This window comes from Paroedura picta, chromosome 1 (assembly GCF_049243985.1).
Source record: "Paroedura picta isolate Pp20150507F chromosome 1, Ppicta_v3.0, whole genome shotgun sequence".
Classification (NCBI taxonomy): domain Eukaryota; kingdom Metazoa; phylum Chordata; class Lepidosauria; order Squamata; family Gekkonidae; genus Paroedura; species Paroedura picta.
This window is the reverse complement of record NC_135369.1, coordinates 15,811,825-15,834,867: the sequence shown is the minus strand read 5'-3', so window position 1 is coordinate 15,834,867 and position 23,043 is coordinate 15,811,825. Positions and strand designations below refer to the sequence as shown.

General features: G+C 50.2%; 1 protein-coding gene across 3 annotated transcripts in view; it reads left to right on the top strand.

The window, feature by feature from the left end:
- The window catches only part of CADM3 (cell adhesion molecule 3), a 192,749-nt gene extending 169,961 nt beyond the window's left edge, over positions 1 to 22,788 (top strand). For all 3 annotated transcript variants that reach the window (XR_013228566.1, XM_077323491.1, XM_077323500.1), the window contains 2 exons: positions 5,008 to 5,133; positions 10,933 to 22,788. Coding sequence is in view for 2 of the 3 variants with exons in the window: in XM_077323491.1 (XP_077179606.1) it covers positions 5,008 to 5,133; positions 10,933 to 11,051 (245 nt within the window). In the remaining variant the exon portion in view is untranslated. The remainder of the gene's footprint in view (positions 1 to 5,007; positions 5,134 to 10,932) is intronic.
- Positions 22,789 to 23,043: the final 255 nt, after the last annotated feature.

The following is a 23,043-nucleotide window of genomic DNA, read 5'->3' as shown; positions in this document are numbered from 1 at the left end:
AAATAAATAATGGATGAATCCCAAAATACTCCCAGGAGGGAGAAGGAGCAGGCAAAGACTTTCTGCTTACCCCTCCCACCTCTTCTTTCCCTTAGCACTGGTGAATGCAGCGGTAGGGTTGTTTGGGGAGGGGAGTGACCTCAACGAGGCACAATGTGGTTCGGAGACCAGTTGTCATTCTGGGCCATCTCCAGCCACCACCTGGGGGTTGGGAACCCTACCCACACACCCCTTGAGCCAACTCCACTGTAACCTTCCCATCAGGCCCTTCCCTGTCCTGGCAAGGGGTTGCCTAGGCAACCCCATCTGTCCCGGGTACCAGAGGCCCACAGAAGGATTCCAGCAGAGGCCTTGCTGGACAGAATCCATGAGTGGGAGGAAGGCCGGTGGCCGGGAAGAGCAGACGGAGGATTCGCCTGACACCAGCTTAGGCTTTCGGGCTGCCTTTTGACGCCTCCGCCTCTGGTTTCCCACCTGCGAGAAGCAGGCGGTGGCTTTGCTACTTTTCATGACCCCCCTCCAGCCCCGGGTGCTGGAGAGAGATGACAAATGCAATTAGCAACTCTCCTAATGATAATTACGTCCGTCAGGGACTTCCTACGACGGGGATTTTTGACTCACTGTCGGTGACGGGAAGGGCTGCACCCGCTTGAGCTGCGACTCGATTCCAATTGGGTTGAGCTGCCGGGGCCACGTACCCTGATCTCTGTGGGGCCACGGCAGTGATAGGATGGCCAAGGCAAGCCGGATCTCACCCGTTCTCGAGGCAGTATTTGGAGAGGAGACCACCAGGGAGGTCCAGCGTCGCAAAACAGCAGCAGGCGATGGCAAAGGACCTTTGAATGTCTCTTGAAAACCCTGCAGCAGGCGTGGCTGAAGTGTGGTTCTCCAGATGTCTAGAAGGTACAGTTCCCATGAGTCCTTGCCAGCTGCCGGGGGCTCATGAGAATTGTAGTTCCTAGCTGTGGACATCCTGCCTCAATTGCAGTTCCCAAAAGCAGGGGTAGTCAACCTGTGGTCCTCCAGATGTCCATGGACTACAATTCCCATGAGCCCCTGCCAGCAAACGCTCATGGGAATCGTAGTCCATGGACATCTGGAGGACCACAGGTTGACTACCCCTGCCCTAAAGGCAGGGATATCCGTCCCCTGCTCGGCAGCCATGCTGGTGAAGCCACCCTTGGCTTAAGGCAATCCTGCCTGCTCCTCTGAAATCTTGTGAGAGGCCCCCCGCCTTGGTCTCCCCATCTCCCTACTTTCGGAATGCATTTCGATTGCACATCTCCCTGTGGTTTTTCGAATAAGATGTCCGTCAGCAAATAGGGGACACCTAGCGAAAGCCAGAGGGGCGTGGAGCAGTAGAATTTCCCACAGGTGGGGGTTGTCAAGTTAGAAACTAATGGGGTCTGGTTTTGCCATCAGAAGGACACCCACTCAAAAATATCTGCTTAACAGTATTTGCTATGTTTTTATCCCAATCTTACACCCAGGATAATGTACATGTAAACAAACAGCAGCCTCACAAAATGGGTGGAGGTTAGAGAAAAGGGAGCCATTCACAGTTACCCAGTGAGCTTCCGATGTGAGTGAGAATTCTGAACCCAGGCCCTGTCCAATGCCTTGTTTCTCCACACCAACTCCCATGAAGCCCCTTCATTATAGAATCAGAATTGGAAGGGGCCATAGAGGCCATCTAGTCCAACCCCCTGCTCAACGCAGGATCAGCCCAAAGCATCCTAAAGCATCCAAGAAAAGTGTGCATCCAACCTTTGCTTGAAGACTGCCAGTGAGGGAGGGGGAGCTCACCACCTCCTTAGGCAGCCTATTCCACTGCTGAACTACTCTGACTGTGAAAAATTTTTTCCTGATATCTAGCCTATATCGTTGTACTTGAAGTTTAAACCCATTACTGCGTGTCCTCTCCTCTGCAGCCAGCAGAAACAGCATCCTGCCCTCCTCCAAGTGACAACCTTTCAAATACTTAAAGAGGGCTATCATGTCCCCTCTCAACTTCCTTTTCTCCAGGCTGAATTATTCATAATTATAATCACTGTGAGGTTATTCTGGTTTAATTCGGGTGCCTAGGGTGCCACTTCTGCTTCTCTGGGGGCATCCAAGAGATGATATAGGATGGGTCAGACAAATCTCATCATATTTTGGAAGCTCTGGTCAGTATTTGGATGGGAGACCACCAACTATGACAGGGGTTGTTATGCAGAGGCAGGCCATGGCGAACTACCTCTGTTCATCTCTTTCCTTGAAAACCCCATGGGGTCACTGTAAGTGAGTGGTGACATAACAGCACTTTAGACCAGGGGTAGTCAAACTGCGGCCCTCCAGATGTCCATGGACTACAATTCCCAGGAGCCCCCTGCCAGCGTTCGCTGGCAGGGGGCTCCTGGGAATTGTAGTCCATGGACATCTGGAGGGCCGCAGTTTGACTACCCCTGATTTAGACACACACACGTACATGTCCGAGTGAGAGAACACCGGGCTTTGAATTGTGTCGGGATCCAGGATAGGGAGTGACATTAGGAGGGGCGGGGAAGCAAGGCAACTGTGTGGCCTGTTTGGATTCTCAGGTGTGACCTGCATGGAGCTTCGGCTTTTCTCTCTGCTTTGGGATGGTGTTTCGCTTGTATTTGATCCTCCCTGCAGCAATCCGGAACGTGGACGGGGCTGACTTTCTCTTTATCTGTTTAATCTACCAGTCTCTTGCTTCTTTCTTCTGAATTTCCTGTAAAGAGCTCCAAGTGGTGTATCCGGTTCTGCCTTCTTCTACCTCGCGTAGCACTGACTTTGTCTGCAACCTCTCTTTCTTCCTCGCAATGGTTTTGATGATGCAGGTTACCCTAGGCGGAGGGAGAGCTGACATCTGAATGCTCTTCCTTTGGGGTGTGGGTTATTCTACGGAGATTCCAGAGTCCCATGGGGAACTCTTGCGCCTAGAACAGGGGTAGTCAACCTGTGGTCCTCCAGATGTCAATGGACTACAATTCCCATGAGCCCCTGCCAGCAAATGCTGTCAGGGGCTCATGGGAATTGCAGTCCATGAACATCTAGAGGGCCACAGGTTGACTACCCCTGGCCTAGAAGACTGACCCTGCCGTTAGGTCAAATGCTGTATTCTCATCCACCTTGTCTCAGGAGCTTTTGAAGCACTCGTTTGCAATAGAGAATCACTACATTAATAGCCTCTCCTTGCTCTGTTTCCTTGGATGGCCTAATTTTGTATGGAATACTGAATATGGACAGTATGCAACAGATTTCAGTTCCTGCCTCTCTCTCCTCCTCAGTATTACCAGTGCACATGATGTGAAAATACTGGTAAGGAGCCCTAACCCTTTTTGAAACTGCGGGCACCTTTGGAATTCTGTCATAGGATGGTGGGTGCCAGCCACAAAATGGCTGCCTCGGGAGGTACAGCCGATCACAAAATGGCTGCCTCAGGAGGCACCGCCAATCACAAAATGGCTGCCTCAAGAGGCACCGCCAATCACAAAATGGCTGCCTCAGGAGGCACAGCCAACAAGAAAATGGTTCCCTCAAGAGATACAGCCAGCCACAAAATGGCTGCCTCAGGAGGCACCACCAATCACAAAATGGCTGCCTCAGGAGGCACAGCCAACAAGAAAATGGTTGCCTCAAGAGATACAGCCAGCCACAAAATGGCTGCCTCAGGAGGCACAGCCAGCCACAAAATGGCTTATTCAGAAGGCACAGCCAACAATAAAATGGCTGCCTTTGGAGCTATACGCTCAGATTGGATCGAGCCAAATTCCAGAGTCACACGCAGACAAGAAGCCCAAATGCAGGGGAGAAGAGGGACAATTTAAAAATACATGGGGATAGAGGGGTGAGAGAGAAAGTCAACACTGTGGTGGCAGCTGAGAGACTGAAATAATGTTATTTGAATCTGCTCAGCCCATCAGGTGTTCAGTGGCCAATCAAAAGCCCTCCTGGGCGAGAGCCCACCTGGCCCCTCTCATGGTTTAAAAAGCACTTGGTGGGCGCCAAGGAAGCTATTGGGTAACACGTCGGGCACTCCTGCCTTACTGAGAATCCAGATCCCAAGTGTTTGGGGTGGAAGTTGCCTCAGGACACATCACTGAAGCCACCCACAGAGAAGTCTTGAGGGGCTCACTTGAATGGATGCATCAAGCATGCTTCATCTTCCAGATTTTTCACCCAAGTTCTTTTGCACATCCGTGAAGTGGAACAGGGAGACACACCAACCAGCTGTATTAAAATAAACCAGTGTTCTAATCCCCGTTGTATGGTTCCATTCCAGAAAATACCTGCAAAATTCCCCTCATTAAACTGGAATTGAGGAGGAGTGGGAAAGACAGCACATGGACCTTCAGTATGGTGCCCACAGGTGCTCTAACACCATTCCTGGTGCCGGCCAAGTGTTTTCAGGAAATGGGCGTGGCCAAGTGAGGCTTTTTGCCCAGCCAGGCTACTTTTGGCCACTGGTTGATTGGCAGTGAAGATTTTGAAAAGCGTTGCTTTGGCCGCAGCTGCCACTGCAATGCTGGACTCATTGTTGCATCAGCCGCTTTGACTAGCTCCGCCTCCTGCGGCAGCCATTTTGCGGCAGCCATTTTGCGGACGTGTCTTCCGCGCTGTGTTGGAATTCCAGTGGTGCCCATGGGGTCCAAACGATTGGGGATCCCTAAAAGAGAGAGGATAAAGCTTCAGAATGAAAGGGGGGGTCTTCCGCCCCACCTTTTGGTGCAGAGCTGGGGACGTCTGCCCCATTGGATTCCTCCCGTTCCCAAAAGCACTGGTGCCTTCCCAGTCCAAGAGAGAAGGTTGCGATTTTAACTTTCCCTCCACCTAACCTGCCTGCCGTTTTCTCACTTCTCTTCCTCTTTTCCTGGCTGCGACTTGGGGGCCTGAAGGACGCTTGGCAGCAAGGGGCGGGGGGAGAATGCCCACAACTGTGGGATGGGAGGATTGCTTTGGATACTCGGCAGCTCACCTTCTGCTCCTTCCTTTGGACAGATGCTAGCCCGGTGGCACACAGCTCAAGCACGTACCACGCCATGATCGGGGGCGTGGTGGCCGTCATCGTCTTCCTGCTCCTCATCATGCTCATTGTTATAGGACACTACCTGATCCGGCACAAAGGTGAGGCTCTGCGGTAATGCCTGCAAATGCATGGGTACATCTTCACTCATCCTTCAGGAGCTGTTAAGCTCGGTGTTATGGGTTAAGAGAAGCAGCTTCTCATCGGGCGAGCCGGGTTTGATTTCCCACTCCTCCACATGCAGCCAGCCAGGGGACCTTAGGACAGTCACAGTTACGTTGGACGTTGGAACTGTTATCACACAGCAGTTCTTATAGAGCTCTCTCGGCTCACAGAGTGCCTGTTGCAGGGAGAGGAAGGGAAGGCGATTGTAAGCTGCTTTAAGACTCGTTCAGGCAGTGAAAAGTAGGGTTTCAAAGCCAACTCTTCTTCTATGCCGAGTCGGTTGTGGTTAGTACTTGGACGAGAGGCAGGCAATGGCAAACAACCTTTGAATGCCGCTTGCCTTGAGAGCTTAAGGGGTCATGAGTGTTGGCAGAGTATGAATGTGCAGAGAGAGTACAGCACCATTTTGAAGAGAAACAACTATGTTTGGAAGAGAAATGACTTTTTGACCAGGGAGGTACTACTGAAATATTTTTGAGGTTTCAAGGTACCAGGAAATGATGTCAGCTGGAAGTGAGAGTAGCCACCTGGCAAAGGTTTAAATTGCTGGGGAACCTCCCCTTCCCAAGCCCATCATTGGCCACTTTGGGAGGAGTCAGGTCAACCTGTCCAAATAAGGGTAGGATTTTTTGTTTGTTTTAGTTTTAAAACTTTTTCTTTCTTCTTTGCTCAGTGCCAGAAATGGCAGGCACAGAGTCCCCCGCCACCATTTTGAAAATCCCATATTGTGGCACCATTGAAGGGCTTTTGCAATTCTGTGTGGAACCATTGTAGGGAAACACTGAAAGTTGCCTAACTAACTGCGCCGTTGTTCATTCAGTCTGTTCAACTGCTGTTCACGGGGCAAGCAGGGAGGAAGTGTGCTCAAAAAGCAGGAAGTTGCCTGTTGAGCCACTGGGGAACACAAGTTCAAAATCATCAGGAAATTCCTTTCCTCTCTCTGATAACTATGCATGTCCTCTGATGCCCCCTGCAGGACACCCTTTATATTCTGCTCAACTATGCACTCTGCCGATCTTGCATATTCTGTTGTTCTAGGTTGTTCTTTTTTCTCCCCTTTCAATTTCCAAACTTTACTGTACCTGTGCAATTTCACACGCATAATCTGGCACCATCTCACCGGTCAATTGTTTGAGGAAGTTTATGAGGAACCAGAAATGGACTCTCGATTGAAACATTTCTGGGTTTTACTGCGTTCAGAATTGTCGTGCTTTTATTTGTAAGCTTTCTAAGGGGCCTAGCTTTCTAAGGGGCCTAGAAATTCGCTAGAGAAATGCAGTTCTCCAGCCATCTCTCTGGATTGGGACCTTCCCAATTGCCTGATCTTGTTTGTAAAGAGCAAACAGTGCCTGAGGAGCCCTCTGGTATATGTTGTTTTAAATTTCCAAATGGCACACAGTGTGGGGTGTGTGCACAACTCAGCACCAGACAGACATTCATATCCATCTTCTCCCACCCCCACTCCCAGTTACGTGATCAATATGTACATCCCGAAAGGATGGGGGAAGCAATCAGAGCAGAACTATACATGCAGCTTGGTCCAACAGATTGAAATTAAATCTAATGGAAGAACTTCCTGACAGAGCAGTTCTTCAGTGGGGCAGGCTTCCTGGGGGGGGGAAGGGGCTCTCCTTTTTGCGAAGTTTTTAAGCAGAGGCTAGATGGCCATCTGACAGAAATGCTGATTCTGTGAGTTTAGGCAGATTGTGAGTGGGCAGAAGGGATTGTGTCCATTCTTGGCTCTTGTGGCCCTTTCTGATCTGCCCAGGGTCACGCCGATCACCATTCTGGGGTCAGGAAAGAATTTTTCTCCAGGCCTGATTGGCACAGGGATGCAGAAGGGTTTTTGCCTCCTCTGGAGAACATAGAGCAGGAGTCACTGGGGGAGTGGGGAAGAGAGGTAGCTGCAAATTTTGTGCATTGTGCATGGGGTTGGATTAGATGACTCTTAAGGTTCCTTTCAGCTCTGTTCCCATGTGGCATCCCAACAACGTACAGGAGAAGCACATGTGTGCATAATTACGCACTGAAAAGATGGAGCAGTGAGAAAGGGGGTCTGATCTAATCTTGGAATAGATCATTTTGAAAATTATCCTCATTATGCCCAAATGAAAAAAAATAGGGTGGGAGGCAACCCACAGGGGAATTTCCACAAGGGCCAAGGGGAAATTGCCTCTCACCACCTCTCAGGCCTGGAGCTCCTTCTCTGAACACCAAGATGACAACGGCCCCTCATCTTCGTCCGTCCTACAAATCCCTCATCTCTGTTCATTCTTTCATTCCCCGCTCCCCCACATGCAGCCAGCTGGGTGACCTTGAGCTCGCCACAGCACTGATAAGGCTGTTCTGACCGAGCAGGAAGATCAGGGCTCTCTCAGCCTCACCCACCTCACAGGGTGTCACAAGGAAGGCAATTATAAACCACTATGAGATTCCTCCTGGTAGAGAAAGTGGCTTATCAGAACAAACTCTTCTTCTTCTTCAGTAATATCAGAGCTCTCTCAGCCTCACCCACCTCACAGGGTGTCTGTAGTGGGGAGAGGAAGGGAAGGTGAATGTAAGCCACTTTGAGACTCCTTCGGGTAGAGAAAAGCGGCATAGAAGAACCAACTCTTCTTCTTCAGTAATCTCAGGGCTCTCTCAGCCTCACCCACCTCACAGGATGTCTGTTGTGGGGAGAGGAAAGGGAAGGCGAATGTAAGCCTCTTTGAGACTCCTTCGGTTAGAGAAAAGCGGCATAGAAGAACCAACTCGTCTTCTTCAGTAATCTCAGGGCTCTCTCAGCCTCACCCACCTCACAGGATGTCTGTTGTGGGGAGAGGAAAGGGAAGGTGACTGTAAGCTGCTTTGAGACTCCTTTGGGTAGAGAAAAGCGGCATATAAGAACCAACTCTTCTTCTCCTCCTCCTCCTGTCTTCCTCCCTCATGGCAGCCAAATCTGAAGTTCCCATAGCTGCATCTGCTTCTTTCTCAATTGCCCTTTCCCTTCCTTCTCTATTCCCTCTTGTTTGTCCCAGCGCACATTAAGCAGTTGGGTTTGATGTACGATGTCTAATTAGGGCAGGCGTTCTAGAAAATTAATAATAATTTGCACATTTGTGAAAAAGCTTGTTTCCCAGCAGTCTGCCCCACTCTTGCTTCGCCAAGGAGCAGCCTCCTGGAACAGGGCCATGCAGGCAGTAGCCGTGTTGGTGGCCAGCTCTGGGCAGAGAAATGCCGAGATAATTTGGGGGCGGAGCCTGGGGAGGGTGGGGTTTGCTGAGGGGGAGGGACCTCCACAGGGATTCCACCCTCCAAGAGAGCCATATTCTCCAGAGGAGCTGATCTCTGTTGCCTGGAGATAAATTGTGATAGAAAGAGATCTCCATGCTGAACCTGGAGGCTGGCAACCCTGAGTTGCTGGGTTCTGACACTGCACCAACCATAGAGTTGCCACCCTCAAGGTAGTGGCTGGAGAGCTCCTCCAGGATTTCAAGTGATCTGCAGGCCACAGAGATCAGTTCCTCTGGAGAAAATGGCCATTTTGGAAGGTAGACTCTGTGGCATTCTACCCCATTGACACCAGTCCCCTCTCCAGGCCCTGCTCTCTCCAAGTTCCACTCCCCATCTCCAGGTATTTTCCAACAGAGTGCAAGCGACCCTAAGCAGCCATCCTGGGTTTTCCAAAAAAGCAGCTTTAGGGGCCTGATATTGTCAGAAAATACCCCTTCTCCAAAACCTCCTGTCCTTTTTCAATTGCTTCTTTGTGTGGCCAGCTCTTGTGTTTTTTTTTCTTCTTTTTAATGCTCACAGCCAGCTATGCGGTCCAGCCAATCAGGGATCACATAGCTCAGGGGTAGTCAGCCTGTGGTCCTCCAGATGTCCATGGACTACAATTCCCATGAGCCCTTGCCAGCATTTGCTGGCAGGGGCTCTTTTATATTGTAGTCCATGAACATCTGGAGGACCACAGGTTGGCTACCCCTGACATAGCTGACATGATGACATCATAGGCCCCTCTAGCCAATCAGATTTGGTCGTATAGTCACCAAGGCCAAAGAGAAAGGGAAGGCCAATATATTTTATCCCATTTGGAAAATCCTCTCAAACTATCACTACAAATACAGGGCATGTCTGGGTCGCCACCGGCTCTGGGCTTGGAAATACCTGGAGACTTTTTTGGGGGGTGGAGCCCGGAGAGGACAGGGTTTGAGAGAGGGGATGGACCTCTCATGGCTGCAATCCCATAATATCTACCCTCCCAAGCAACCCTTTCCAAAGCAACTGATCTCGGTTGTCTAGAGCAGGGGTAGTCTGGCAGGGGCTCATGGGAATTGTAGTCCATGAACATCTGGAGGACCACAGGTTGACTACCCCCGCTCTAGAGAGCAGTGGTAATAGCGGGTGCCACCCGGAGTTGGTGACCCAATATTAGAGCCCACATTCAATTGCCGACAACTTGAAGGTCAAGGACCTTCATGCAAAACGTTGGGAGAAATCTTTCCCCTCTTGAGGACTTGGGCTGCTGCTGCTGGACAGAAGAGACGATTTCAAATGAGATGGACCCAAGAGTCTGACTCCGTCCATGGCATATTCATGGGTCAAAGAGATTTTTAATAACACGCTTCTCTGCTTCCAGCTCATCTGGATGCCCTCTGGCAGGAATATCAAAGTATGTGGGAGAATTCAAATTGGGGAATTGGGCTATGATTTGGATGGAAGCATGTCCCAGGCTTCTCTCTTTTGGTCTTTCCCATCCATCCAACTGGAAGCCATGACGACCGCGGTTCTTCCATTTTGCGGAAATCCGCCTACCCGCTGTCCAGTTTTCCTACCGAATTAGTGACTCCTTGTTTTTTTGTTTTCTTTTATTCATATTTTCCTTTTTATACAAGAGAGAAAGATTGCGTAATATCAAATACATAGTAAAAAAATGAGCTACAACATGTTTGGGCAGATAGGCCTTGCCTCTCCTCCATTCAGAGATCTTCTGAGCTTATTTAGCTCCAATGTTCTCAAAAGCCTTCTTCTGTTTTCCCATTGTCAATCGGTGTTAATTTTGCCATTTTGGCTAAGTCTACCATTTTAAGAGCCTCTTGTGGCGCAGAGTGGTAAGGCAGAGGACATGCAGTCTGAAAGCTCTGCCCATGAGGCTGGGAGTTCGATCCCAGCAGCCGGCTCAAGGTTGACTCAGCCTTCCATCCTTCTGAGGTCAGTAAATGAGTACCCAGCTTGCCGGGGGGTAAATGGTAATGACTGGGGAAGGCACTGGCAAACCACCCCGTATTGAGTCTGCCATGAAAACGCTGGAGGGCGTCACCCCAAGGGTCAGACATGGCCTGGTGTTGCACAGGGGATACCTTTTACCATTTTATCTAACCAGTCATCTATCGGGGGTGAGTCCTGCGATTTCCAATTTTTGACCATTACCAGTCTGGCTGCTGTCGTCGCATAGAAGAATAGTGTCCTTGTTTAAGCTGGAAGGCACTGCGGTGGTATACTTAATAACTTACGTTCAGGTTTTAGTGGATATTTTAAATCAAACATCTTTTCTATAATAGTACGAACGTTTGCCCAGTATTCATAAACCTTTTTGTATGTCCACCACATACGACAAAAGGCGCCTACTTTTTCTTTACATTTCCAACACTTATTATCACATCCTTTAGCCGTTTCAGCGATCGCTTTAGGAGTAACGTGCCACCTGTATTAGTGACACCTTGTCGTTCCCTTCCTCCCGCCTTCCCCAACGCCAGGTACCTACCTGACCCACGAGGCCAAAGGTTCGGACGACGCCCCCGACGCGGACACGGCCATCATCAACGCGGAGGGAGGTCAGACCGGCGGCGATGACAAGAAGGAGTATTTCATCTGAGCGGGGAGGGTGGGGCGTGTGCAGGGCAGCAGGGGGGGCAAGTGGCAAACCGGGACCCGACCTCAACTGAACGACCAACGGAACCCACCCAACCGATACGTCAATGGCATTTCTCTCGCGCCCGCGGAAGGATAGACGGACGGACAGACAGACGGAGGGACGATGGTGGGAACCCAGAGCGGCGGCGGACAGTGAATGAGAAAGAGAGATCGGCTTGGCTCACAGTGCTTCTTTGAACTTGTATAAAACATTGTTACTAAATGAAAAAAAAAAAACCTGAACATTGAGAACCCCTCAAAAAAAACCCTGTTCCCGCTTGCTTGTACCTACATATCTGCGGCTGCCATACTCGCACTATACAAACAGAACTGGAGAGTGAGTGAAGCTTTCCTTCCTTTTCCCTCCTTCCTTCCTTCCTTCCTTCCTTCCTTCCTTCCTTCCTTCCTTCCTTCCTTCCTTCCTTCCTTCCTTCCTTCCTTCCTTCCTTCCTCTGTATCTCTCTCTTCCTCCCCCTCTCTCTTTTCCTTCCTTCCTTCCTTCCTTCCTTCCTTCCTTCCTTCCTTCCTTCCTTCCTTCCTTCCTTCCTTCCTTCCTTCCTTCCTTCCTTCCTTCCTTCCTTCCTTCCTTCCTTTTTTGGAGGTTGTTTTTCTTTTGAATGGCGTGCTCTGTTTTTGACTTCTTTTCCCTTCGGTTCAATCTCTGTTCTTGTTTCGTTTGGAATGTCTTGCTAGTGGGAGGGCGGTGTGGGGGAATTAGAGGATTTGGTTGGTGTAACCTCTGCTTTCCTTTGGCGTTGTTCTGATTTTGGGTTTCGGATCGAGGATCAAATCAGCTGGCGTGGCAGAAGAGGGGGAGGGGCAGCCAGTCGAGGAGTCAGGGGCTCCCCCTCTCCAAATTGGACATTCTTACATTTGTCCCACAATAGCTGGGGAAATAGAGGGGAAGGGGGAACCAGGGAGCCTACAGTTTTGGAACCTGACGAGACAAATCGGTTTTCAGTGTGGAGAGGCCACATCTGGAACAGAAGGCCCAAATTGGAATAGTTAACAAACTGAGATTTCGGGCACACCCACCTCAGTGGGTCCCTAGAAGATGTGGAACCTGTGAAACTGAAAATCCCCTGATGCTCCCTGTGATTTTCTTGGGTGCCCCCCAAGAGAATGAGGGCAGCGAATGCTTTAACTGTCTTGGACACCTCACAGACACCCAACTGAGCCTCCCTCTGGAGCCACCCATTGGTGGTATTTCTGGTCTGGGACTGCTCAGTGCCAGGTAATGGGGAGCAGGCGGGAGAGCGAAACCTAGCTGATTTTATCCTTTGAAATGGTTTTGTTGACCCAGTTGAGTCTCTTTGTTTGAGAGGAGAAAGTCGTTGTGCGTCAGTGTACCAAGGGGTGCCAGCTACCCGGTTCCGGTTCCTACCCAAACCCAGGACAAAAAAGCGGTTGTGTTGGTGCCACCCCAGAACCCCTGGCATACTTCCCAGTATGGGAAGGGGGTCCCTGGATGGGGGTCCCAGGTGCTTCCGGGGGCAGGCTAAGGAGAGGCCCCAATTCCCCAGGATCCCTCCTGGTTTACAGCCACCACATCTCAGTGCAAAAGGGTTTCTACCCTCCTGTGTCTTCCTTGGGCTAGAGGCAGATCGAGGCCTGACGGTGAGGGGTGCCGGGCGATGCCTCCCTAGGAGAGAGCATCTTGGGATGTTGAGGATGGCACCTTCCCCTGAAATAAGCAAGGTTTTCAGACTGGGGGAGGGGCTTCTGCTTTTTGAATGCTAAGAAGGCTGTGAGGCAGGACAATGGCCGAGGCGGCCATTTGACATCCCCATCGCCGCCCTGAGCCGATTTCAGGAGGCCGGTATACAAATCTAATAAATAATAATAATTTTAAAACAATAGTCAGTAAGCCAAGCCATTTATCCTGCCTGGATCCAACGAATCTGAGAATCAGAAGTACGGCCGGATTCAAGGGACCAATGAGCTTTTCAGAGGATGAACTGTCGAAGCTTTGACTCTGGAAAGTTCGTATCACGAAAATCTCCTTGGTCTTGAAAGGGCTCCTTGACTCAAATCCAGCCGTTCTGGAGGCGAATCAGCCCCCCAAGCTGGGATCAGGAACCCCTGTATGAATTGACCCTGAATCTCATTAGGGGGTGATGATATTTTCCAAAGTCATAGGATTTGCTTTGAGGTGTTTAATTTTTTAGACAGGAGAGCTCCATTGGATTGTTTTTGCTCTTTTGCTTCTTCTTTTTTAATGGCACAACTCCAACTGTGATTTTCAGGCTTTTCTCAAGGAGGGCTAGAAACTTGATAGGTTTTATCAAGCGCTGAAAGCAGAGCTGAGGGAGGGATTCTCACCATGAAGTTTGCTTCGGGGTTCCCAGGCCCAGAAAGAGAGACAGCATTTGAGCTGGATGGACATTGCCTTAGTCGAAATCAGGGTTCCCCAGCCTGTGGGAACATTTGGAAGTTGGACACGGCATGGTGGGTGGGGCCACAAAATGGCTGCCACCGGGGGCCCAGCCAGCCACAAAATGGCTGCCACAGCTTCTCTTCAGTAACACAGCAGAGATCCTCAAGCTGTGGTAAAAGCTGCTTCCAAAGCAACATAAAAAATAAAAACCTGCACAGCCAATCAAATCTCTAATGGCCAATCAGAAGCCTTGCTGGGCAAAAGCCCTACCTGGCCCCACCTACGTGGGTGCCAGAAAAGGAGTCAGCAGGTGCCATGGCAACTACAGTCCCCATGTCAGGGACACTTGATGCAGGTTCCTTTAAAGACCTCCTTAACTTCCTTTTTTGAGCTTGCATCTATTTCCCCACAAACATAGAGCAAAAAAATGAATGCAGCGTGCCAGAACTGGTGCTCAATGTCCACCCAGATTTCTCATAAGATGAGGGAGGCACAGAGGATTGTGGAGCATGTGCAAACCTCCCGTTCTCGCTGCAGAACCTGGGGACAGGAGAAAGCGCACCCAAAACCTGGGCAGTTGTCCCGGCCGGGGTATTCTGGCTGGGCTGACTGCCATTGACCGAGCATCACCCCTGCAAGCATCTGCGAACACAGGTGGAGATCGGGCTTGGGGAAAAGAAGGATGTGCAAGCAGGTGGTCAGTGGGTAGGATGGGTTGCATGAGAGGGGGACGTAGTGGCAAGCAGAGGAGAGGGGGGGCCCTGGGTATCCTCCACCCAAGGCCCCTCGAGATCTGAAACTGGCCCTGGGGAGGTAGAGAAAGAGAGGCTAAAGTGGAATTCCAGAAATCAAGCTGTTTTTGTGCCCAGTGTGGAAATGGTGAATGTGTGAGGAGAGTGAAAGAGAGATTGAGCTTTTTCTTCTTCACCCTTATCCTAGAACTTAAGGAGTCAGGCTATGAAACTGCACTTAAAACAGGGGGAAAGCGTTCTCCCCCCCTGTATGATGCATCATTAATTCATGGAACTCACTGCCACAAGAGGTGGCAACGGCAACTCCGCCTCGAAACCCAGTTTTCTTCTGAGGACTAGAGGTTGGGCATAAATAACAGAGACAAAATGACCTTAGCCCTGGGAACGGTCTTCTAAGTCAGCCAACGTGAGTCCTCCAAAAGGGGCTCCATCGTTTTTCTTTCCTATTTTCCTCGCCGTTTCTTTATTTGGGCAGAAAGCGGGGGTCGCGGGTCTCCTCGCGACCAGGGGGCACCAAAGATCTGGGCTTCCATGTGAGACTTCAGGGGTGCCCTTGCGTACGTGTAGGCGAGAGGGTTGCCCAAACAGAGTGCGCCGCGTCTTCCCGGTTGCGCATGTGTGAGTGTTGAGTGGCTCGCGTGTCATGCTCACGAGAGGTGACGTGGCCAGCTCAGAGGGCTTCGGGCGGGATTTCAAAAACCCCGGTTGCCTCTCCTAGCATGAAGCAATTACTGCTCCTCCGAAGCACTCCCTGCTGACCCGCATGTTAACACCACCTTTAGCGCTTCTTTAATCCCGGCGTGAAACACGGGGCGTGGGAAGGACGCGTCTCCTCTAAACTGACCTGTGTCACTTGCCTTTTAACCCCTGATCTTTTCCCTTTGGCGAGTCCCACTGCCACCACCCGTTTGCTCTTCCCGGTGACAGGTAAGACGGAGTTATCGCAACTGAGTCTTGAGGTTTCGACTCCTGCCCACGAGGGGAATGCTCGGGTTGAGGGCCATCGATTGAAGGGCTTAACCTTCCCTGGCCAGCTTGGATTGTCTAGGATGGTGCTTTGGGATGAGCAGTAAGAGGCTTTTTGCGATGACGACAACAAGATGTTATCAAAAGTTGAGAGCGAATGTGCAATCTAAAGCTACTTCTAAACACAGGTGTCTTCTACTTCTTCTTTAAAAAAGGGGGGTGGGGAAGTTTTGGGTTTCAATCTGTCCGCTGTCTGGTTTATCAAAACAGTGCTGTCGTATGGCTATTTCAAACACGCCTTCTGGAATGCATCCATACCTAGGGATGCGAGCTGTGGGTTGGGGGAAACCTGTAGATCAGCGGTTCTGAACCTTCCTACTGCCGTGACCCTCCTCTTCCTCCAGGTGCACAAAAATCAAGGCCAGTGCCGTGGATCCGCTGCCTCTACCCGCCTCTGCCAGTGGCCACCGCCACAGCGGCTAGCAACCTGGCGACCCCACAGGAGGGGCCAAGTGACCCCCAAATGGGATCAAGACCCCCAAGGATGAGAGTCACTGTTGTAGATTTGGGGGAGGAGGCTGAAGGGGTGACGTTTGAGGCCCAATGCGTTGAGCAGGGGGTTGGACTAGATGGCCTGTATGGCCCCTTCCAACTCTGTGATTCTATGATTCCAACAAAGCCATTTTCTCCAGGTGAACAGGTCTCTGTTGCCTGGAGAGCTCTTGCAATTCCAGGAGGTCTCCAGGTGATACCCAGAAGTCAGCGACCCTACCCTTACCTGCAACACCCCCCCCAATCTCAGTTTTTCAATCAATATATCAGATTTCCATGCAAAATTTGGCTGTCCGTATGGTTGAAAGCGGGACGGGCATTCTAATCCCTCTTGGGATGTGGTTATTCCCTTGAAAGTGGACGAGGAGACGATTGGCTGGATTTCTGCTGAGGTCACAGAGGGAGGTGCCAATCAGTGGCCTCATCTTGCACCGCCCCGGGGGAGCAGGCTTGCTTCAATGAAAGCCGCCGCTCCATCTCCGCCAGGCATCGAGACCGATACCCTCTCTGCCTTTGACGCGTCCGTCAAGCGCAGGCACGAGATGGCTCCTGAGAGACAAGCTGTTAAGATTGCAGCCCCACAAAGATTTATTGGCCGTTTTATTAGCAGAGCGTGGAGAGATTTGATTCCGTGGCGCTCCTCCAGCCTGACGTCTCATGATTTCCCCCAAAGCTATGCGGACATCGGATTGGGAACGACCGTACCCGTTCGGCGGGCGCTGGGGCCAAGTCCTGACGCAAATTTTACTTAGTGGACTCATGTGTCGAATATTCAACAGATATTCCCCTGGATAGTCACCAAATATCGAATAGGTGTGTCACTCTCTGACGATGCTCGAAATCTCAGCCAAATCTTTCTGTCCATCCATCCATCTGTTATCATGTCCCATTTTCGGCATGTTCTCAGGGACACTTTGAGCCCAAAATTCCATCCCACTTTAGCCTCTCCATGAGAAACACATGGGAATGCAGGAAGCCGCTGTAGGGTCCCCAGCTCTGGGTTGGGGAACACCTGGATATTTTGGGAATGGAGCTGGGGGAGTGTGAGGTTTGAGGAAGGGGCTTAGCAAGATATGGCCAGCATTGCTGGTGGGTGGCGATGTTACTGGAAGTGATGTCATCACATGCCTGGTGATGTGTGGATAGTCTGGTATTTGGGCAAAAGCTCTATGGTAAAAATACCTTCCAGCATAGAGTTTCTGCCCAAATTCCTAGAATGCACCATGACCAGAAGTGATGGGTCAATGACTGCCTAGGCCTGTCTTTGATCCAGTCAAGTCATACACACAAACACACCCCTGCCGGTTGCTTAGGGTTGCCAGATCCACTGGTCCCGGTGGGGGTCCTCTGCTTTCTGGATGCACCTCATCCTACCCATGCCCCCCTGCCCAATTTACCCCAAACCAAAAGAATGCCACATTTTAACATGACATGCTGACCTTACCCTGAAGTTGGGGTTATCGGTTATCTTCTGGTTTGGGGGCAAAACTCTATGGTTAGAAGCAAATTCTACCATAGACGTTTGCCCAAAAGCCAGAGTGTCACTGCCCCAACATCTTTGACGTACCAACATCACTTCCAGTGTGTGTGTGTGTGTGTATGTGTGTAGGGGGGGGGGATTAACAAAGTCATTCCTGATTCAAGTTACTTATAAGAAGCCAAAAAGAGAACCTGGTCTTCATATTATAAGAAAAGTCTGGCTCATTTCTCTGTTTCAGGTTAAAAAGGTATACCAAAAACACCTAAACTGCATTTGACTTTCCCAATGAGATTTGTAGGAACAGATCTAATGACACCCCTTTAAGTATTGCATATCTGAGTTGCATATCTGCAGAGGTTGCCTCCACGCCCACCAAGGCCCTGAATTCTTAACTAGAGTAATTTTTCATGACAACTAAACCAGGCCCCCTCCTCTTTTTCCTTGACAAACAACCCGACTAAGGATGCCTGGGCGGTACACACACACACTCACAAAAGCAAATTTCATGGCCTTCCGACAACTCCCATGGACTCCCATCTATCCACTTGTCTATGTCATCTTTGTAATTTTCTCCCACCCCTTTTCCAAAAAAGCTGGAGATTTGGGAAGTGCATGTAATACTCTCTTCCCTCTCTGATGTCCTGCTCAGCTTTCAAATCTTCCTCTGTATTTGGGGGCTCTGAACAACGCAAGGCCATTTTGACTCTCTCTCTCTCTCTCTCTCTCTCTCTCTCTCTCTCTCTCTCTCTCTCTCTCTCTCTCTCTCTCTTTCTCCACCTGCAGCCAACTGGGTGACCTTGGGCTTACCACAGTTCTCTCAGAGCTCTCTCAGGCTGCAGTTCTCTTAGGGGTGTTCTCATAGAACAGTTCTCTTTGAGCTCTTTCAACCCCACCTACCTCCTAGGGTGCCTGTTTGAGATTCTTTCAAGTAATGAAAAGTGAGGTATAAAAACCAATTCTTCCGGTTAGCATCTGAACCCCAAATGCTAGGGCTAGACTGGAAAAATTCCTGGAGATTTGGGGTTGGACCCTGGGGAGAATGGGGTGCGGAGGGGACTTGAGCAGGATTCTAATGCCATACAGTCCACCTGTCTCCCAGGGTACTGATTCTTGCAATCTAGCCATTCCAAGGAATCCACACACACACACACACACACACACACACCAGAGGTTGTTAAGCCAAATGCCTCCCCCCTGTTTCACCCAAAGGGTGATCTTTGGATCCACCCATTTTTACCATTGTGTAAGCTTGGAGGCCTGCCCAGGTGACCACATCTTTCCTCCGGCCCATTAGGGAGCAACAGGGCGGTTGGAATCAGTGACAGATCTCAGGCTGATCCCACAGCAGGGCATACCTCGTTTTAAAAGTCCAGGGGGTCTCTGGAGACCAAAGTCCCTTGAGCTGAGGAAAGGCATCCTGATTGTGCATGTGATTATATGCATGGGCATGAACACTATTCATATGCAATATTCTGCTCTCTCCTTCGCATAACTCCCTGGACTGTAGGATGCATGAGGGTTACAGCTATTCTGCAGCTGGTACAGTGGGGATGGGTTGCCAGATTCCACCTGCTCTTAAAGATTCTCTCAGGTGTGCATTTAATGGGATGTGTGTGTGTGTGTGAGAGAGAGAGAGAGAGAGTGAGAGAGATCACTAGTTTCACATTAGTCTTCATGTAAGGACATGAGATTGCATTGATCTGTATTTGTGGAACATTGCCGGGTAAGGACTCTCCATCACTTGCCCTCCTCCTCAAGAGCCAGCGTAGCATTTTGGTTAAGAGTGGCAGACTCCAATTTGGAAATCCGGGTTTGATTCCCCACCTCCTCCACATGCAGCCGGCTGGATGACCTTGGGCCAGTCACAGCTCTCTGTTCTCACAGAGCAGTTCTCTTAGAGCTCTCTCCACCCCACCTACCTCACAGAGTGTCTGTTGTGGGGGGAGGAAGGTGTCTGGAAGCTGCTTTTGGGACTCCTTTGAGGAGTGAAAAGCTTGATATTTAAAAAAAAACAGTTCTTCTTCTTCTCTCTGCCCAACAAGGAGCCCAGGGCCACCTGCAGGAATCTCCTCCACAACAACCCTGTAAGGTGGGCAAGGCTGAAAGAGAGAGAGAGAGAGAGAGAGAGAGAGAGAGAGAGCAATCAGCCCGAGATCTCCTGGGAAGCGTCATGGCAGAGTGGAGGGGATTTTTCACCCGGGGAAATGCTCAGTCTCAGATCCAGTAGTGGTGGGTTGTCCAAACGGAGGTCAAGGGTCGTGGATCGGAGCTGGTGAGACTCCAGGGGAGTGAGGCTCCGTGGGAAACCGCCTGGGAGCACAGCATGACAGGCCCTAGAAGAATGGGGAAATGCTGAGCTCGGGGAAAAGAGCCTGCCAGTTCTCCCTGCATCCATCCGCTTGCCTGGGAACGTTTCCATGAAACCCTTTGAGAGGAGGCCTTGCGATGGTTCACGCCTGGATGGCTGGAGAGAAAAGCTTTAAAAACAGACAGAGGGGGCACCAATCCCAAACAAGCTGGAACAGCAGAACACAAAGGGCAGAAACCCAAACGTTGACATCAGAAGTCAGGGCTGGTCTACAACCGATGGAGGGGCACCGGGTCCAACCCAGGGCCGTTGACTCTGGCCTAGAAGCACTTTGTTTTTGAAGGCTTCCTGCAAGACCAAGAGTCCACACAAATCCCCAGTACCGTGAGATCTTGCTGCTCCTGATAAGGCATGGGGGGGGGGGGATAAGAAGCATGCCACAAGGTCTTGTGGCTATTTGGAAAGAGCTGCCAATCCTTATACAACAGTGTCAGTGGCCAAGGGATGGACCCGTGCCCATCGTAGTCTTTCCCTGAGTCTCAAGATGATGCTCGTAATGTCGCAATTTTACATGCGTGCATGGCTATCCCTTGATTTTTTTAAAATTAAAGCAACGAGGCTGGTGATATTGGGGAGAAGGCCCCTCCTCGTCTGGATGACCTTGGGCCATCCTCGTCTGGCGGTCCGTTTCTGACACCGGCCAGTCAGAACCTCCAGGAATCTCAGCACATGGGACCAATGGCGGCGTTGACCTGCCGTGGGATTTTCCAATCGGTTCATTGCATTGGATCCTTGAAAGGCAGTGCCTTATGGGAGAAGGTTCACCTACCTTGAACCAAACTGCATCATCCGACATCCCCTCCTCCCCCCCCCAGCTCAAAAATGTTGGCCATGTGATTCCAAGCTGCATGTTCAGTCCTACTGTCAAGATGCCCTGGTTTGAATACTGTGATATGACTAAATCAGCGGTAGTCAAACTGCAGCCCTCCAGTTGTCCATGGACTACAATTCCCATGAGCCCCTGCCAGCAAACACTGGCAGGGACTCATGGGAATTGTAGTCCATGGACATCTGGAGGGCCGCAGTTTGACTACCCCTGGACTAAATCGTTTCTTGATTGACGTGGCATTAGTGGATGGGATGTGACTTTGTGAACTATGGGGCACGTGCCTGATTGCCATACGTGCGCATGTGCAAGGTTCATTCCGGGATGAAGGGAATGGAAGAATCAATGGTTTCCCCATATTATGTCCCTTCATGATTTGGGATTGTTTTCTCCACACTGCATTCCATTCCTCTTTCATTCCAGTTGCTCCAATGTGTTCCGGAACCGGACGGTGAAGCGTTTGCCATAGCTGAGTCCCCTTTTCCCCTTTGCTCGCTCCCCCCCCCCCACGTTACCCTCATGCATTTGCACAGTATTAAAACACAACGCAAGAGGCGACAGCCATGCCGTTACATGTACGACAAACCAAGCAGCTTGTTCGGTACAGATACAAGAAGCAAAGAAACCTGAATAGGGGCTGAATAAAGTCCAGGAAAGATAACTAGTATACAAGTGAAAATAAAAGAGGATGTTTTTCTGTTTTTCTTTTCTCCAATTTATCTGTAGCCATCACCAAAGCGCCGTCGGGTAACAACCGCTTTCGAAATATCTTTTTCAGTGGCAAAGACATCACAAGAAGTCTAAAGGACCCAGGAGGTCCCTTCCAACTCTTCTATGATTCTATGATTCTATGATTCTATGATTCTATGATTCTATGATTCTATGATTCTATGATTCTATGATTCTGGAGTGAATTTCAAACAGTAAACACAAGTTTCATGGAATCATAGAATCATAGATTTGGAAGGTGCCCTACAGGCCATCTAGTCCAACCCCCTGCTCAATGCAGGATCAGCCCTAAGGTTTCCCCAAAGGTGATTTCATGGAAAATATCTACGAAGCATGAATCCTAGATTCATAGAGTTGGAAGGGTCCTCCAGGATCATCTAGTCCAACCCCCTGCAGAATGCAGGCATACGAGTCGTAGTATCTTCCAGAATTCAGGATTCTGTTCCCAGACAGAGGGACCCTTGTGTTGTCTCGGCCACTGAGGAAAATACTTTGAAAGTGGTTTTTACCGGACGGCGCTTTGGTGAAGACAACAAACAAACTGGAGGGATAATAAAGAAAAACATGCAAGCGGACCATCTTTTTTCATTAGTATACTAGTTACATTTACTGGACTTTATTCAGCCCCTGCTTGGGATTATACACATGATGGCATGAAGAGTCTTCTTGGGTGGTGTGGTTTACTGAGGAAAAGGTCTCTCTGCTTGTGCATGTGGTACACCGAATCTTTGACTGAACTGCACGTGCAAAGGTATCAAAGAAGCTTTCGTATGCTGCATTACAGTGGCACGCTGGCACCATAGAGGGGGAGCCAAAGTCCAAATGACTGGCGGGGACGAAAAGCTGCTGCCAAAGGTACACGTGCAGCACGTTGTGGCTATAAAAATGGAAAGGTGGAGGATTCCGAAGGCATCCTTTCCACTTAAGAAGCAACCCTTGAAGGTCAAAATCTGGGGAGAGATTGGGAGGTTGAGAATTTAAGACCCCTTCATCAGCTGAAGCCAAATTTCTTCCCCTACTTTAAGGACCCCAATAACATGCAGCTGCATAGCCCAATCCTGACCTCCGTTTCTTGGCCACGCTAGATAGAGTCCGAACAGGCGGATAGAAATGTATCTCAACCTGGATCTGATGCTACGCTGGAAAACACCGGTCCCCGGACTAATACCCAGAGCTGGTGCAAAACGAAAGGTGCCAAACACACGGTCCGGTTACGAAGTCACGTCTCTTACGTGGACCTTCTCCGGGAAACTAGGGGAGGGTAGGACAGAGCTTATTCCCAACAGGACCGGCATGAAAGCCATCTGTCCCCTGCCCAGGTCAGCTGGCACCCCTTCTGGAACAGGCTCTCGGTGCCTCCTGCTTGGAGTCGGGCTCCTCCGCGATTTGCACGAAAGCCATATTTGTACTGAGCTTAAAAATTAAAGGGGGAAATGGAAACACACACACAATCTTCCTTTGGGTAGACAGCGGGAATAAGAGAGGACGGCAGCCTTGGATTGTTTGTGGCGTGTTCTTGTTTGTACATAGACTTCAGGGCTGTGGGGAGGGGACATTACAACTTGTCAATGTTACTTTATAACCTTTCTTAATATCCTGTGCTAATCTCAGAAGACAAATCTATAAATATATCTGGATTATACATGTTACCCCGTTGGCTTCTTTCTGCTTTCCGGAGGGCGGGTTAGGGTTAGGGGGGTCTTCCGTGGTTCAAAATGTACCGGAGGAGGCCTTGCTGTGGGGTGGGTGGGTTGCCGACTCTGTTGGAAAGTTCCTGACGATTGGAGGGGGGCAGGGTTTGGGATGGGGAGGGTCCTCTGCGGCAGGGGTAGTCAACCTGTGGTCCTCCAGATGTTCATGGACCACAATTCCCATGAGCCCCTGCCAGCATTCGCTGGCAGGGG